Below are 16866 nucleotides of genomic sequence, written 5' to 3'. Positions count from 1 at the left end.
TAAGATTACTGTCAGTCATAAATGACTAGGGGATGCAGGTTGTCTGATATTAGATCTGTCGTCAGCGTCAATATAGTAATTACATCAGATAAAAAAATCTATATGTGTATAAGCTATAGTATAAATCACATGAGCTCATATAAATGAATTTAATAACAGGTGATGTAATCTTAATGTAGACACTCACTGTAGGAAAGAGGATGCAGGGAACTCAATATTCCATTTCCTCCTACATGTGGATTTCCCCAAGCAGATTGTAGACTTGCCTATAAATTGTGTAGGAGCATGGGCATGATGGCACAAACCGAGCAAAAGCACCTGGGCTCCTCTACTACCAAGATATTTGATATTTTAACATGCCAGGCCTGTTCAAGATTATGCAGGTAAGTGAGAGATTGACTGCCCTGATGGAATGAAGTATATACACCTCAATTCATGTTGGGTTGCCTTCTGATCCATCATTATGGATAGGCCTTATTCAAATGGCAATTTCCAAATGTTTTTGATTAATTTATTTCATCATTCCTTTGCAGACTCTAATTTTACTTGGACTTGTTATTGCTAAATGTACATGGACATCAGAGGCACACAAGTATAAGGGATGCTTCAGTACAGAAAAACTGGAGCATAGAGCTCTCAAGATCCTTCACCGAAACCGGTACCAGACAGATGTTCATATTGATGAAACACAGTATCACAAACTGGGTATGAAGAAGACCTGCCCCACTGTGCTTCGTTCACAGTCAGTAGACTACAACAATCGTTCAGTCTCCCCCTGGCGGTACAGGTAAGGCATCTCTTTCTACTCGAAGTAAATACCTTTTGATAGGTCGAACATTGTTTTAGCCGTGCATCCATAATATTATCAGTCTGACAGTAACATCATTTGAGTAAATGTGCATGCCATATGGTTGAGAAATACATTTTTGAATAGCATTGATTAATAATTGGCTATTTGGATAACTGGATTGCCACTTTTCCCTTAGCATCGATAGCGTGGAGGGACGATTCCCTGAAAAGATTGTTGTTGCTGAATGTCTATGCGAGGGATGCCTCATCATTAAAGGGCCCGGACACCACGGGGCCCAACATCATGCATATAACTCTGTGCCTATAGAGCAAACCCAGATGGTTTTGATGAAGACCGTATGCCTGAACAACCCAGAAAAATACTCACTTACATCACACTTTGTCAAAGTGCCCATTGCCTGCACCTGTGTTAGGAGTAGGATATGATTGCCTCTCATAGAGGACATTTTTTAGACAAACTGTTGTGACATGTTTCACATTTTGTTGTTTGTTTTTAAAATGCACTTACGCTATTGAAAGTATTGCACTTAATATGCTTATGGATAATAAGCTATCGAGAATACATGCATTTTTATATGAGACAAAATTATTTGTGTACAGTATTTATGTTGCAAGATTGTATTTATTTAATGATCTATTGACTATTTATTGAACTAGCTATGTTCTAAATGTTCTAAAGTTCTATTTATATATGGTTTTTGGTGACTTTTGTTAATAGGTCTGCCTATTCCTTTCAACATCCATGTGTTCTTCTGTTGCTGTTTCCCATCAGCTGCGCCACAGGCAGTGGCGCAGCGGTCTAAGGCACTGCATTTCAGTGCTTGGGGCATCACTACAGACACCCTAGTTCGAATCCAGGCTGTATCACAACCGTCCATTGGGAGTCTCATAGGGCGGCGCACAATTGGCCCAGCGTTGTCCGGGTTTGGCCAGTGTAGGTGGTTATTGTAATTAAGAATTTGTTTTTAACTGACTTGCCTAGTTAAATAAAGGTTAAATAAAAAATAAAATAATAATATATATATATATATATCCATGGATATTGATTGGTAGTGATGCATTTATAGAAATGTAGCATCATTTATGGGATTTTATTGTTGATTCCTTAATAAAGATGCCTAATGAAATATCTGCCCCTCTTGCTTTATTTAGTCCAGCCTACACATTCAAGAATGACAGATTTTCTATACACTTGACCAATAAGCTTGACCACTTGATCAGTAGACAAGGTTAATTCATTTAGGATTAAATATTGATTTAGCTTCATGGTGGTCATAATGTATAATAACGTTATTACATAGGCTAAACAAAAAAACGCGCAATGGAAAGCGCTGCATTATTACATTAATAGCCATACATTTTTTTTTTGATTTGAGAATCAGCGCAGTTGAAGTCCCTGATCTATAGCCAACATCATGGCTGCAATTCCTTCTAGGCATCCGCCATTTCTTTATCCCTATTTTATGCTTTCAAATCTATGAAATTATGACCAATCGGATGCACTCCTGAGCTACCCACAATATTACGTATACTTTCGGCGACAACTGTTTTTAGTAGCATGGCTAAAAATGAGTAGCGGGTCTTGAATAGAAAACTGCAGGACCTCTGCTGTAGCGAAATAAAACATAAATATGACTTCAGCCATACTGTCTGCACTTAGTGTCCTCACTAAACCTATCGGAGGTAAGTTAACATTCAGTGTGATTTAGCTAAATACGTTCCTCATTAACATATATTTGTACAGTGCTAGCTAGATTAGCCACATATGATACGGGAACGCTGTCTTACGTTTAATTTGATCCGCTATACTGCATTTCATTTTATCCATGTCAGAAGAAAACGCGCTGTTACTAGCTAGCTTGGTAAATCAGCTCAATCAATGGGCTTTGACTAAATCTGTCTGGATTTATGTGTGTCTGCTGACCCTATATGTCCCCTCCAGAGACCACAGTGCATGGTACTCAACACACTGAACAGGAGGCACTGATGGCTGCACTCCAAGCCAACCAGGCCCTGCTGGAGGAGCGTCTGCAGGGGGAGAATGGCCTGTACGAGGTGCGCAGTCTGCGGGAGGAGGTGAGGGCAGGGGTGCCCTGGATCTGCACCGATACAGAGGACGTCACATGGAGCTTTGTCCAGGAGTGTCTGTTGCTGTTGCTAAGCCTGGCCCGTAACCTCACTCTCCAGCTAGAGCTCTTCAACCAAGCCCTCAGTCCTGCTATGTCCAGACTGCGGACCCCTGAGATGGCCCCTCCTCTGCCTCCTGACGTGCTGAGCGTGGCCCAACAGAAGACACTTGGTGCAGCTCTTCAATTCGTTATCTCCCTGGGCCTCTGCCCCTACCTGTCCCTGGGGGTGGGGGTGCCCCTGGGGCGCAGGTCAGCATTTGGGAAGTTGGTGGAGGGGTTGGTGTGTCATGATGTGGCCCCTGTCCCTGAGCGCCGTCTCCTGACCACCACTGCTGTTCTGCTGGAGCTGTGTGTGCTGTCATCACTGGCCACCATGGTCTACACTCGCCACCTGGGAGATGTCATGGCAGCGCTATGCCAGCTAGGATACCGCCCCCACCGCCCAGAGAAAGGCACCACTAAGGAAGAGAAGGTAATTCACTGTTCCGGCCTGACGATGTTGAATATGAATGGTATTATTATAACTTGATATCATGGATTTGGATATCAGTTTGATAGGATTGTCATAACACCCTTTTGCCACTAGATGGTGGAAGTATTAAGCAGAGGAACAAGCAGGCTCACTCTTTTGATCACTCTTTTGATAATGTAGGAGATCAGTAAGGAGGAACGCAAGAACTGCAGGGAGGCTCTTCAAAAACTCTTGGGGAAAGTCTACCAGCCAATCGTTATCAAAGAGCTGCTTATTCTCCAAGGCGGTCCCAAACAGGTAGAGCGCAGTGAAGTATCTGTACACCATTACATATCAGTATGTTTTCCTCTATGTACTTGTATATGGTGCTGTGTCTGTCTGCTCTGGTGTAACCGAATGTAGCAGGCCTAAAAGAAACGCCTGAGCGGCCTTTCTTTCTTTTTGATCATAACAAGAGAGAAAAAACTGTAGAGGGAGATTCTCTAATGCACTATTCATCCAATCCAGTAAATGTGGAGGAGGAGTTAAGATGGAGTATCAACTTGTTAACGTCTGAAAGCGGAAATCTCGCCACAGGCTCTTTCCATTTTTCCTGAAAACTGTAAACATCTGGTTGTTTTTGACCCTGCTGATGGTAACTCTGGTATGATCTTCAAAGAGTATCTTAAAGGTCCAATGCAACTGTTTTATCTCAATATCAAATTATTTCTGGGAAATAATTAAGTACCTTACTGTGTTTTCAATTCAAATGGTAAAAAATAAACACAAATAGCTTCTTAGTGTAAAGGAAGTCACGCTGCTTGCTTAGCGAGTACCACTTCCTCCCGAATCGGGCCATACCTGGCGCAAACTCGGGACCCCTGCCTTGCTAGCACACGTGACCACCCTCCTCAAGCATCTTACCAGCTTGCACTGACCTGTCATCTGGCTCCGGTCTTTATAAACAGTGGGGACACTTCAGGCTGAGGAGTAAGTTTCACACATCCCCATGTGCTACATTAGCAAAGAGCATTTCTCAAGCAGTAATTTTGCTAGGACTGTCTGGGAGTGGTCTGAGTGGGGAGGGGATACTGAAAACTCTCTGTTATTCGCAAAGAGGTTTAGAACTATTTCTTACTAGTTTATTAACTAAGGTCAACATGCAAGCCAAAATTCCAAACAGCTCTTACACTAAAAGGGCATTACTTACTACGACTGTGATATGTGGTCGTCTCACCTAGCTATCTTAAGATGAATGCACAAAGTCGCTCTGGATAAGAGAATCTGCTAAATTACTAAAATGTAAATGTCTCTCTGCCCTTCCAGGCCCCTCCAGGCCCTGGTACTAGTGGTGGCAATAGGAGCCCTCTGAGCCAGGCTCCCCCGTGGCTGAGGCGTCTGTGTGGGCAGCTGCTGTCTGAGAGGCTGATGCAGCCCAATGGAGTCCAGTCTGTGGTGAGGGCTATCCTAGAGGGAGGCGCAGGTGAGCTCAGCTGGAGACATAGGGGGAACATTTAGAAAACCCTGGCCATGAGATGGGCAAGAAACATCTACCAAACACTTAGGTATTATCAGTTGTGATGAGTGACCCATAAGTGTCATTCTTACCTGCTTTATAATAATTCAGTTTCACTTTTTGTTCCCTCTCTAATAGGAGGAGAGTCTGATTGGAGGAAATGTGATGGTGTAGCCAGGATCCTAGCAGCCTGCCCTCAGCAGTCTCTATCTTCAGACAGCTACTATAGTCAGGTTTGCCCCCAGGTAAACCTGTCATGTTTTTAAAGATTTATGGAAATTGAACTTGCTGTACATACCGGCATAAAAGTCATGATCATTTCTAGATTCATTCTGGTAATAATATTCTGTCATAATGGTCAGATTCTGGAGCTTCTGCACTTCAGAGACAAGCTGACAGCTCAGCAGTTCCAGCGTGTGGCCACCAGGGCGGCTCTCACCATGGTGCAGGACTGCCCAATGTTTGCCCTGCAGTACCTGCTCACTCCCCTCTTCAGCTCCCTTCACCGCTGTGGCCGGATGACAGGTCAGTGCAAGCTGTGCAGTATCTCTGAGAGAACAAATGTACTAATTAGTTACCTAAACTATATATGCAAAAGTATGTGGACATCCCTTCAAATGAGTGGATTCAGCTATTTCAGCCACACCCGTTGCTGACAGGTGTATAAAATCAAGCACACAGCCATGCAATCTCTATAGACAAACATTGGCAGTAGAATGGCCCTTACCGAAGAGCTCAGTGATTTTCAATGTGGCACCGTCATAGGATGCCACCTTTCCAACAAGTCAGTTCGTCAAATTTCAGCCCTGCTAGAGCTTCCCCGGTCAACCGTAAGTGCTTTTATTGTGAAGTCGAAACATCTAGGTGCAACAACGGCTCAGCTACATGCTGTAGCGTGAAGTGAAATCTTAAAGCTACAGCATACAATGACATTCTAGACAATTCTGTGCTTCCAACTATGTGGCAATAGTTTGGGGAAGGCCCTTTCCTGTTTCAGCACGACAATGCTCCCGTGCACAAAGTGAGGTCCAAACAGAAATGGTTTGTCGAGATCGATGTAGAAGATCTTGACTAACCTGCACAGAGCACTGACCTCAACCCCATCGAACACCTTTGGGATAAATTGGAACGCCGACTGCTGGCCAGTCCTAATCGCCCAATCTCAGTGCCCAACCTCACTAATGCTCTTGTGGCTGAATGGAAGCAAGTCCCTGCAGCAATGTTCCAACATCTAGTGGAAAGCCTTCCCAGAAGAGTGGAGGCTGTTATAACAGCAAAGGGGGAACCAACTCCATATTCATGCTCATGATTTTGGAATGAGATGTTCGAGCAGGTGTTCACATACTTTTGGTCATGTAGTGTATGTTGGTTTGTTAAAAATTACAACTTCTGTAGGCTATATAACTGAAAAATAACCACCACTGTTGTTAGCTTGCAGAGCTGATTGCAGCTGCTCACCGCTTTCTATCAAATGATTTGGTCTGTGCATCAGGGAAATTGACAATGCTGCAGAGATAGACTCCGCTGGCTTTTAATTAGAGTCTGCCGGTCAATGTCCTTACCACTCTGAAAATGACACTTGGTATTTACTTGTGTGTGTGCGTGCGTGCGTCTGAATATGTGCCTGTGTGTGTGCACGTGTGTTTTGGGTTTGTTTGTGTGTACATGTATGGGTGCCCATGCCTGTGTGTGTAAATTGTGGTATTGCTTGAGGAGCACTCCGTAAAGTTGGGCTAATTGAATATGCATGTCCCCCTGCTGTTAACAGGCCTGTGGTCTGGCTGCTGCTCTGACAGATAGATAGGACACAGACACAGCAAATCTGCATCAGCAAAGAACTCCTCATTGATCCACTTAACCAACACAGGACACATCTACCCTATGAGACTCATCCTTAGCCTCTTTCTGTTTTGTGTTTTGAATAGTATCTACGTTTTATTTAAATCCTGCCCCAGTTACTATATTTTTTTAACATGTATTATGTGTGTGTGAAAACAATTATCCTCTATTCCGTAGGTATTGTCCCTCGCTGAATTCAGCGGGGGGGGTTTTAGCTAGCGAAATTCTGGCTCACGATTAAAGATGTCTGCTGGCTGTAAGTGCTTGCTTACGTGATGCTGAACATGAACCTCTAGGTTCAGACACAGCTTGGGTGGCTCCAGGCACTGAGTATGTCTGTATTTGTCAGGGGAGGGTCAAACCCAGGTCACAGTGGAGGAATGGGAGCTGACGCGCTGTGCGGAGGACGTGTTTAAGGTGAGTGGAACACAGACGATTAACTCAACCATGTATAGGCCAAACCTAGAGATTTACTGTATCACTCTCTCCTTCCATCTCTCTATCTCTCAGATCTGTGTGGTGGGGAACAGCCCGTCTGCTCCTTTGCTGAAGGCTCTGGGAGAAGTGATTCCTGTTCTCTTCGATCTGTACTGCTTCACCAAAAAGAATGCTTCCCACCTACGGTCAGTTCTCTGTTATTGAAATGCTTCAACTGCTGAGTATTTCTCTATCTGGCTATTACTATATAGTCTCAATAAGCCCTATTTGTGATGGTCACTTCAGCGATATAACAATGGTTTCACCTGTATCTTGTCGTGGATCAGTCTCTGCTTTTTAGGTAGTTTCTAACTTTTCCCGGTGTATGTGTATGCTGTGTGCTCCACAGCGCCCCCTGTCAGGAGATCCTGCTCTGGTACTTTGGCAAATCTGAGCTTCCTGTAGCCCTCTCAACCCTACAGCAGCTGTGTGCCATGGATGGAGGGGCAGGCGGGGTGGCCTCTGGCTTCCACTTCACCCCTGGTAGTGACGGAGGGGCACAGCTTAACCCCTCAGAGACCATCAGGTGACTGGCATTCAACATCACACAATTACTGGTCTCCAATGCTCCCATATGAGAAGAAGATGCTAGTAAAGCCCCTTCATTGGGCGGAGGGGTTGTTATCACTGATCTGATGACTGGGATTGATGGATGTAATGTAGTGGAAACTGCAAGTACACCTATCCAGTCATGTTAGAAAAAAACATTTAAATATACAATCATGCCCCAAGTCTCTCCCATCATGTGTGTCGGTCTCCTCTACCCTTCATGTCTCAGTGATGAGGATGATGCTCTGTATGAGAAGGTGTCTGGGGAGCAGTGGAGGGTGGAGTGTCTGGCCCAGCTGCTGGCTGAGATGAAGGATAGTGACCTGCCTGGAGACTTCTTCCTGGAGCTGCTGCAGGTAGCTAATGTACCACACACCGAGACACAGACAGACACCGAGACACAGACAGAGAGGCAGCCTATGGCTTTGGCCAGTATTGTCCTGCTGCATTCCCCAGATGGGGTTGGTGTGTAAATATGGACGCTCTCTTCCCTGGCAGGCGCTGACTTGCTGGGCTGCAGAGGAGGAGGAAGAGGAGCAGGAAGTGGACACGTCAGCCATGACACTACTGCAGCTGGAGCAGCATCTGTTAGGGAAAGTCACGGGGAGGGGTCAGAAGCTGGCCCTACTGCAGGTGCTGGCTGTCATGTGTGAGGGCCTACCACACACTCTACTGCTACGCAAGCCAACCCAGGTAACTACTGGTATACACCCCACAGCTAAACTCAATAACCTTGCTCCTGTTCAAGATTGGATCATGTCAGATGCCAACAGTTGATTGACTTGAGTATTTGTTTTTCACTGCTTAACTATTTATTTCCAGCTCTAAAGTTTCAGTCTCCCATCATTTATGTTATTATCTCAGTTAATGTTCACCATCTGTCCGCTTGTAGTTTTGTGATGAGCTTTTATCAAACTTTAACTTTAAGTCTTTCTGTCTCTCCCTCCGCATCAGGGCTTTACAGAACACTGGTCCTCTGGGCCTCCTTATTAAGGAATGAGGGCATGATGAGTAATACTTTAAGAGCTCTAAGAATAGTGTGGTCTATCTCTGATTAGGTAAAAGACCCAGGGCTAGTGCTGTGCCATTTTGCCAGAGGAAAACCATTCACTCTCAGATTAAGAAACTTCTCTGATAAACTGGCTTCACTTCAGTTGATAAGCAGTATTTTTAGCCATTTTATCTTGAGGGCCCTCAGCCAGGGGTTTTTGCAGAGACATTTTAAAACTTTTTTATGTTTAAATCTGTGGGTGTGAGAATTTAATAGCACTAGTTAATATGCACCTCTTGGTAGGAAATGTGTGGTTTGTATACATGCAGCTGTCTGTCCGTCCGTCTTGTAACTGATACGTCTGTCCGTCCGTCTTGTAACTGATACGTCTGTCTGTGTGTCCTGTCCTAGGTGGTGGAGTTCATCGTGGCCATGCTGCAGAGGGCCTGTGTGGGTTTGGACCAGGTCCGGGCTGCTGCAAGTCCAGTTGAGACCCAGACACTCAGCATGGGAATGGGCCTGGTGGCCACTCTGCTGTCAGGACCCTCACCGGTACTGCACACAGCTAATGAACACACACCATTCTGTTCAGGCAACAGGCTTTACCTTTGATACTACTGTAATTGAGTATGGTATCATACTGTATGATATGTGGCATTTTGTTTTGATGTCTCTCTCTCTCCTTGTCGCAGCTGAGTGCTGAGGACTACTCCTCAATGTCCAGGCTCCTCCCACCTCTGGAGGAGATTTCCCAGAGGCACCCTGAGGTGGTCATCCAGGAGCTGGCCTCAGACCTGCGAGCCGCCATTGCCACACACGGTGCCTACCAACCTGACAACGTGACACGAGCCACTCAATATCAAAGTCCCAAAACGGACAATAACGTGCCTACTAAGAAAAACTTCAAGACACAAACAAGTCCCTCGCAAGTCTCCCAAACAAGACTCTACTCACCCACCCTTCATAACAACCCCAGCACACACACTACTCAAACGCCTAACACCCGAGCCCCAATTCAGACCTGTATCCCCAACCTCAGAACACAGAGCAGCGCTGGTGATAGTCTGGCCCAGAAAACGAATCTATCCCAGAGGGTATCATCTGGGGCTGGCCAGGGTCCTGCAGGGGTGTCTGCTCCTGATGGGGGTCAGTCAGGTGAGAGGGGTGGCAGCAGTGAGCCCTCCAGTGGCACCCCCAGTAGGGCCTTCTCAGACTGCCTGCTCAGGGCATGTGATCCTGAGGTCCCCACCAGAGCAGTGGCCCTGAGAACCTTAACACGGGCCATACAGAATGGAGACAGGGAGGCTCTTCAGAATCAGGAGAAAGTCCTCACGGTGAGTAGAGTGGTAGAGAACCAGTAGATATTGCATGTAGCTAATAGAATATGACTCAGTGGTCCGACTGTGTATCAACCAGGGGACCCATTGCAGTCATGGCAATGGGTCAATAGGTTCCCTCTGATTCAGTGTTATCAATCTTTCTAACCCCATTGCTGACTTCCAGAGTCTCAATCTCCCTTGAGAGGGGTCTTCCTCTAACACCGTAGCCTCACGCAGGCCCTGGAGGCGTGGACAGTAGCAGCAGAACCAGTCTCTGTGGGGGTTACTGTCTGTTTGGGTGGAGAGGATGTTTAATAGATGAGGGGAGTTGATCAGAGACCCTGGGGGAATGCAGTGTGGTCTATGGGGACTTGTTAATCTGGTTGAGGGGACTGGATTATCACACTGGGTCTGGATCTCATTTAGTATTCAGTGTAATGAGCACCCCTTCTGTGTGCACCTTCCACGACCCCCCCCCCCCCCCCCCGTCTCAGCCTAGGGAGTCCAGTACCTGGTGGGGGGTGGGGATCCTCTTTAATCTCCATCCTATTGTACTTCTCTTTGTGTTGGGTTGTTTTGGGACAAATTATAAACACTATGAAGAAAATGATGTAGTGGTGTAATTATAATTTTTATAGGATGTCAGATGGGAACGTTGAGCAGCTTTGGTGTAATGTGTCCTGTAATGGCTTTGTCTTCCAGCTCTTCCTGGAGAACTTGGAACATGAGGACACGTTTGTGTATCTGTCAGCCATTCAAGGTAGGAAATCGATGGTCTCCAGGTGATGCTTAACCTTACATGTGTAAACCTTTGGTCTTTTACTTTAGTTTTGTGGGGTGATATTAACCTTTGGCTTCGGCTAGCTTTCCTTTAGCAAGTATAACTAGGATACAACTGTTGTATCTCGTCTAATTTGCCTTAGAAACTGGAATGACATTAACTTGCAGTGGCATCTTCTTCATGGTATATAGGTTTTGCTGGGCTTCGAGTTTCTCAGTGACCCATTCTGTGTCCCTCTCCTCCCTGCAGGCCTGGCGGTGTTGGCTGACTTCTTCCCTGAGAGGATCCTGCTGCGGCTACAGGAAGAGTACCAGAATGGTCCATCCTCTCAGAAGGAGAGGTCCCTGGAGACACGGCTGAAGGTTGGAGAGGTGCTGATGAGGGCTAGCAGGGCTATGGGTGAGTGGACTGTTATCAACACAACTAACTGACCTACTACAAACCTGCTCACCACACATCCTGGGAGAGGCTCCAGCAATAGACTCATTAACTCAGTGAGATTATTATCTTTTGGTGTGTAGATTTGACCACACAGAGAAGGAAGCGCCTGCAGCTAGCCTCAATGACACAGTTTACTAGGTTTTGACAGATTCATAGGCTGTTTTGTGATGGACATGTGTATGAATGATTGTGAATTTGCTTACTCATGTTAGTGTTTCCATTTTAATTATGCATACATGTGTGTTGGTCTATGTTAACGGTGTATGAGGCCCAATTATTATAAAGTCATAAAACGGTCGTAAAACAGACAGTACATGCTTGTTCCACACTGAGGGGACTATATCGAAACCTATCCCTCTCTGTTAGAATTCCTTGTTTGTGGTTTTTCCCTCTCCCTGGTTTTGTCTGCCAGATCTCGATAGTACCATTTTCCCGGGACAAGTGAGGGGTTATTCGGCATTCCCCCTTCCCCTCCCTTATCTTGGATGTGAAAGGCACCCAGACAGACCAGCGACGGTCTCTAATTGGCCCTGCTCCACTAGCCTAACAGAACATCATCTCAGCTGGTTTGTCGCCCCATTAGATACCCACAGGAATCTTTTGTCACTCCTCTGGATCATTCTCCCCTTTCTTATGCATCTGGGAAAATACCCCCGTCCGCCAAACCCTATATTCTGAATCGAACCATATTAGCACCCCATCTTATTTTTGTGTCCCCCCACGTACTACAGATGGGCATTTGAAATTACTTGACTATTCAAGTAATATCATTATATTTTTCTGGGATAGCCAGAATGCAAAATCATAATACAGAAATTGCTCTACAATGCAAAATGATGGCAGAGGTCACCAGCGGACCTTTTCTCAGGTAGTTTTGGCTAACAGCAACAGTGAAAGAGAAGTCTGATTTTCGCCATGATAGAACTGATTATAATACAAAAAGGTTTTCTGGTGAGTATTTTGTATTGATCTGTGCCAGGTCCTGTGGAAACTCTGTTAGGTGTGCACCTGTAATTGCTATTTGAAGTGCGGAACATAGCATACCAATGCTATGGAGGGATAAAAACAAAGTTTACATTTAAAATACAAAAATGTAAGAATTTATAATGTTATGCTATCCTTGCAGGTAAAGCTTTTTCATTGTTAAAATAGGCCTAAAAATAATTTAACACTCACTCATGTAAGCAAATACTAACATCTGTTAGGATATTCGATTAACCGTGCCCATCCCTACCACGTACTGTGTCCCCAGTGCACAAAAGGCCACTTTCCCTTTGCTTTTTCAGTGTATTGCACATTAATCCATTTCCATCAAAGGAATTCTTGAGATTCTTAGGCCCAGGTCAGATCTTGGTCTGAGAGTGATGTAAATGTACAGTTACAGTTTTGACTGACTGGACAAAGGAGCTAGAATGAGTCAGGAACAGATAGTAGTAAATGGGCAAGGGAAGCATGAGAGTAGCAACTGGACGAATACAGGCCTGCTGACCTAGATAAAACACACAATCATTCACAAACCGACACCTGTTTTCTCTTTTATTAAGGCAGTTAATAAAAGACCATCCTTTGAAACATGGCTCTGACTGAGGAGTGGCCAGCTGAACTGGTGTGTATGGGTATCTGGAAGGTGGAGGCCAGGGCAGGCAGAATGATACCTCTCATGGTGGGTCTGTCTGACTGGGCCAGCAGACTCAGCTGCAGGGACCACGGCCCAGTCCACCCATCTGGGTCTTACTTGGACACCCAGTCACCTGGCCAACTCCATGGCTCCACTCCCACTGCTTTATGTTGTGGAATAGAGCAGGTTTTGCACTGTCAGTGGGGGGCTGCCTTAGTAAGACAGATACACACAACCACGCACACACACTTACACACACACTGAAAGGAGAAAAGCGTCTTCTCTATTTTAGTTTCTTTGCAGATTTAGCAACCCCCTTTGTAAAAACAAAAAAACAATGAGTCAGCTCGTTGTATAGATTAAAACAACTTCACCAGCTGGACCAAGAGGCAGGTAGTGTGATGCCATGTCCTCCTGAGGTGCATTGAAGGACAGACCAGACGTGGGGAAGTTTCCTCAGCACTGTCAGCAGCCAGTAGTCAGTTTTGCTGGCAGCCAATAGTACAGTATTGATAATCGTTAATAAGAATACAAACCTTATCATCTTCCTTCCTGTGTTTCAGGTGACCTGGCTCCCCACCATGGCCGGCCCCTGATCGGGGTCTTCCTGAGGGGGACGAGGGACGAGGACCGCAGTGTCCGCGCTAGCTGCCTGTCCAACCTGGGAGAGCTCTGCCAGAGACTCAACTATGCCCTGGGGTCTTGGGCTCAGGAGGTGAGGACCACTAGTAAACCATATCATATGGTTAAACAACTAATGTCTGTCTGTTTATTTGCCTATAGTTTCTAAGTACAGTACCAGTCAAAAGTTTGGACACACCTACTCATTCCAGGGTTTTTCTTTATTTTTGCTATTTTCTACATTGTAGAATAATAGTGAAGACATCAAAACTATGAAATATCACATATGGAATCATGTAGTAACCAAACAAGAACGTTGAAAGTTTCTTCAAGTGCAGTCGCAAAAAACATCAAGCGCAATGATGAAACTGGCTCTCATGAGTACCACCACAGGAAAGGAAGACCCAGAGTTACCTCTGCTGCAGAGGATAAGTTTATTAGAGTTACCAGCCTCAGAAATTGCAGCCCAAATAAATGCTTCACAGAGTTCATGTAACAGACACATCTCAACATCAACTGTTCAGAGGAGACTGCGTGAATCAGGCCTTCATGGTCGAATTGCTGCAAAGAAACCACTACTAGAAGACACCAATAAGAAGAGAGACTTGCTTGGGCCAAGAAATATGAGCAATGGACATTAGACCAGTGGAAATCTTTGTGAGACGGATGATCTCCACATGTGTGGTTCCCACCGTGAAGCTTGGAGGTGGAGGTGTGATGGTGTGGGGGTGCTTTGCTGGTGACACTGTCAGTGATTTATTTAGAATTCAAGGCACACAACCAGCATGGCTACCACAGCATTCTGCAGCGATACGCCATCCCGAAAGCATTCCACTGATGCTGGCCCATGTTGACTCCAGTGCTTCCCACAGTTGTGTCAAGTTGGCTGGATGTCCTTTTGGTGGTGGACCATTCTTGATACACACAGGAAACTGTTGAGTGTTAAAACCCCAGCAGTGTTGCAGTTCTTGACACAAACTGGTGCACCATGCACCTACTACCATACCCTGTTCAAAAGCACTTTTGTCTTGCCAATTCACCCTCTGAATGGCACTCGTACACAATCCATGTCTCAAGGCTTAACAGTCCTTCTTTGACCTGTCCTCCTCACCTTCATCTACACTGATTGAAGTGGATTTAACAAGTGACATTAATATGGGATCATGGCTTTCACCTGGATTCACATGGTCAGTCAATGTCATAATGTTTTGTACACGTAGTGTATTATTATTTGTATTGTTTCATTCACTTCTGTTGTACCTGCACTATTGGAGCTCAGAGCGTAAGAATTTCACTGTACCCTGCAAATGCATCTGTGACCCAGTGCATGTGACTAATAAAATTATCTGTCAATGAATCATCCTGAATTTTCCAATCACGCATTATAAAGTGACTTAACTACTTCCTCTATTAAATCTGTCAATGATTCCAGATGTCCCCTGTCTTGGCGTACTGTTGTCTACACTTATAGCCATAGGATGGTTGGGGTCAGGGTGGGATTCAGCTAGGGGTCCGGCGTCAGGGAACAGCAGGTATTGCCCAAGGTTAAAGGTCACGGTTCACTTTCTTCAGAGGGAGAGAACTGTGACTGTCTTGTCCTACTGCCCCTCTCTCAGCCTGTGCCTCTGGCCATGACACATTTTTCCCAGCTCAGCAGTATTGTGTGTTGGAGTGTCCTCTCCTAAAGAGCCCCTCCCTCAGTGCTGAGATCAGGCTTTTCACTGGTGGGGAGAGCATGAGGGGGAGGGGCCGGAATCACTTCACTCAAACGCTCGTCCGCTCTAGTCAATGTTTGAGTTGACAGAAATGTGTGTGTGTCAGGGCAGCTTGTGGAAGGCCTGTCTGCCTGCTGCAGTGGTCAGGGCCCTAAATAAAGCTGCTTTGACGGCCAGGGGTCTGTCAGCGAGGTCTGTGCACTGCAGACTCTGCTTCATGAATACGCATCTCTGTCAGGCTGAGTAACAGGGATGCCTATTCATGAGAGCCATGGCCCTCTGCTCTCTGCTACAGCCTAATCCCTCTCAGTCCATCGCAGCCTGTTGTCGGTGTGTGTGTCTATCCAACCAATATGTTAATCAACCCAGTGCACTCGCGGTAACCACAGCACTGTGGACCTTGGCATGGTCACTGCTCCTTTATAGATCCTCTGAGAGTGTGTATTTATCTGTGTATGTGTTTGTTCTTCCTTAGTTGAGCACCTGTTTGACGGCACTGATAAAGACAGAGAAGGAGGCCGAGGTGCGGCGAGCTGCTGTCCACGTCATTTCCCTGCTGCTCAGGGGCCTGAGCGACAAAGCCACCGAGGTACAGTACTAGAGCAGTTGTCTGTACCCATACAGGTACAAGAACCACATGGATACACACATTTGTTGAGCACTCCTACACACATTTGTTGAGCACTCCTACACACATTTGTTGAGCACTCCTACACACATTTGTTGAGCACTCCTACACACATTTGTTGAACAGTCATAAGAAGTAAAACATTGTCATTGGTATGGCCTCTTACAAAATGTAATCTAATATAGTTGACATATTAGTGAGTGGAGATGTGTGTTGGAGGGCGGCGGGTTCCAACAGAGATCGTTGTGGTCATCATACTGCGGGCAGAAGCGGATGCTCAGACAACTTTGGAGGGTTTTTTGTCCTGCAGAATATTTTGAAACGATTGTCATTCTGCTTTGTGTGCATTAACTTTGGACTACCTATTGTATTAAATGTAGGGGTAAAAGTGTATTTTATTTCTTACCAGTACAGGTCAAACACATTTTTGTTTAATAGGCTAGGTGTAATCATAGAATTACATAGGCCTATAGAATCCCTAATCATTTCATATATGATCTCTGTGGTCTTAGTAGCCTAGGCCTATTAAAAAAAAGTATTACCTTTTAATGTGGCATAAACACAACCAGTCATGATGATTTCATCTGATTGTCAAACAATCACTTCAAAAAGGTGCTCCTGTAGGCTACCTGTGCATGTTCGTCCACTCACTAAATAATTCCAGCATCCAAACCCCAACAGTGCACCCGCAATTTAATGAATGAAAAGAGACATCTGTTACAAAACACCTATGTGTTTTGTAATGACATTCTGCGGTTGTCATTATGCCTACACTTGTAGCCTGAATTGATACGTCCACTACCTATGCATAGGCAGAGAATCACATTGCAGTTATCTTTCCAAGGAAATTAACTTAAATATGATTACACTATAGTTTACTACAGTGTCTGTAAATAAATATTGATAATGGAAACAAGTGGAGGGCACTTAACCAACGTGAGTCGAGGTACAGTCAAAAAATGGGATTATCATTAAAAAGGA

The 16866-nt window shown here is 45.2% G+C and overlaps 2 protein-coding genes across 2 annotated transcripts in view; both read left to right on the top strand.

The window, feature by feature from the left end:
- Window positions 1-356: 356 nt before the first annotated feature.
- On the top strand, window positions 357-1362 carry il17c (interleukin 17c). Its single transcript, XM_071415575.1, has 3 exons — window positions 357-383; window positions 534-787; window positions 987-1362. Exons 1-3 carry the CDS (start codon window positions 357-359, stop codon window positions 1234-1236), a joined length of 531 nt encoding a protein of 176 aa, XP_071271676.1. The 3' UTR covers window positions 1237-1362.
- Window positions 1363-2331: 969 nt separating this feature from the next.
- The window catches only part of tango6 (transport and golgi organization 6 homolog (Drosophila)), a 37042-nt gene continuing 22507 nt past the window's right edge, over window positions 2332-16866 (top strand). Inside the window, exons 1-17 of the mRNA XM_071326099.1 lie at window positions 2332-2493; window positions 2753-3411; window positions 3592-3708; window positions 4717-4873; window positions 5045-5151; window positions 5269-5431; window positions 7095-7162; window positions 7256-7368; window positions 7572-7748; window positions 8001-8127; window positions 8270-8464; window positions 9174-9314; window positions 9455-10096; window positions 10784-10841; window positions 11112-11261; window positions 13485-13636; window positions 15733-15846. Of these exons, the coding sequence (XP_071182200.1) occupies window positions 2442-2493; window positions 2753-3411; window positions 3592-3708; window positions 4717-4873; window positions 5045-5151; window positions 5269-5431; window positions 7095-7162; window positions 7256-7368; window positions 7572-7748; window positions 8001-8127; window positions 8270-8464; window positions 9174-9314; window positions 9455-10096; window positions 10784-10841; window positions 11112-11261; window positions 13485-13636; window positions 15733-15846 (3192 nt within the window). The 5' untranslated portion in view covers window positions 2332-2441. The remainder of the gene's footprint in view (window positions 2494-2752; window positions 3412-3591; window positions 3709-4716; window positions 4874-5044; window positions 5152-5268; window positions 5432-7094; window positions 7163-7255; window positions 7369-7571; window positions 7749-8000; window positions 8128-8269; window positions 8465-9173; window positions 9315-9454; window positions 10097-10783; window positions 10842-11111; window positions 11262-13484; window positions 13637-15732; window positions 15847-16866) is intronic.

Source organism: Salvelinus alpinus, chromosome 9 (genome assembly GCF_045679555.1).
Source record: "Salvelinus alpinus chromosome 9, SLU_Salpinus.1, whole genome shotgun sequence".
Taxonomy (NCBI): Eukaryota; Metazoa; Chordata; class Actinopteri; order Salmoniformes; family Salmonidae; genus Salvelinus; species Salvelinus alpinus.
The sequence above is the reverse complement of the archived record's forward strand: the minus strand, read 5'-3'. Positions and strand labels throughout refer to the sequence as shown.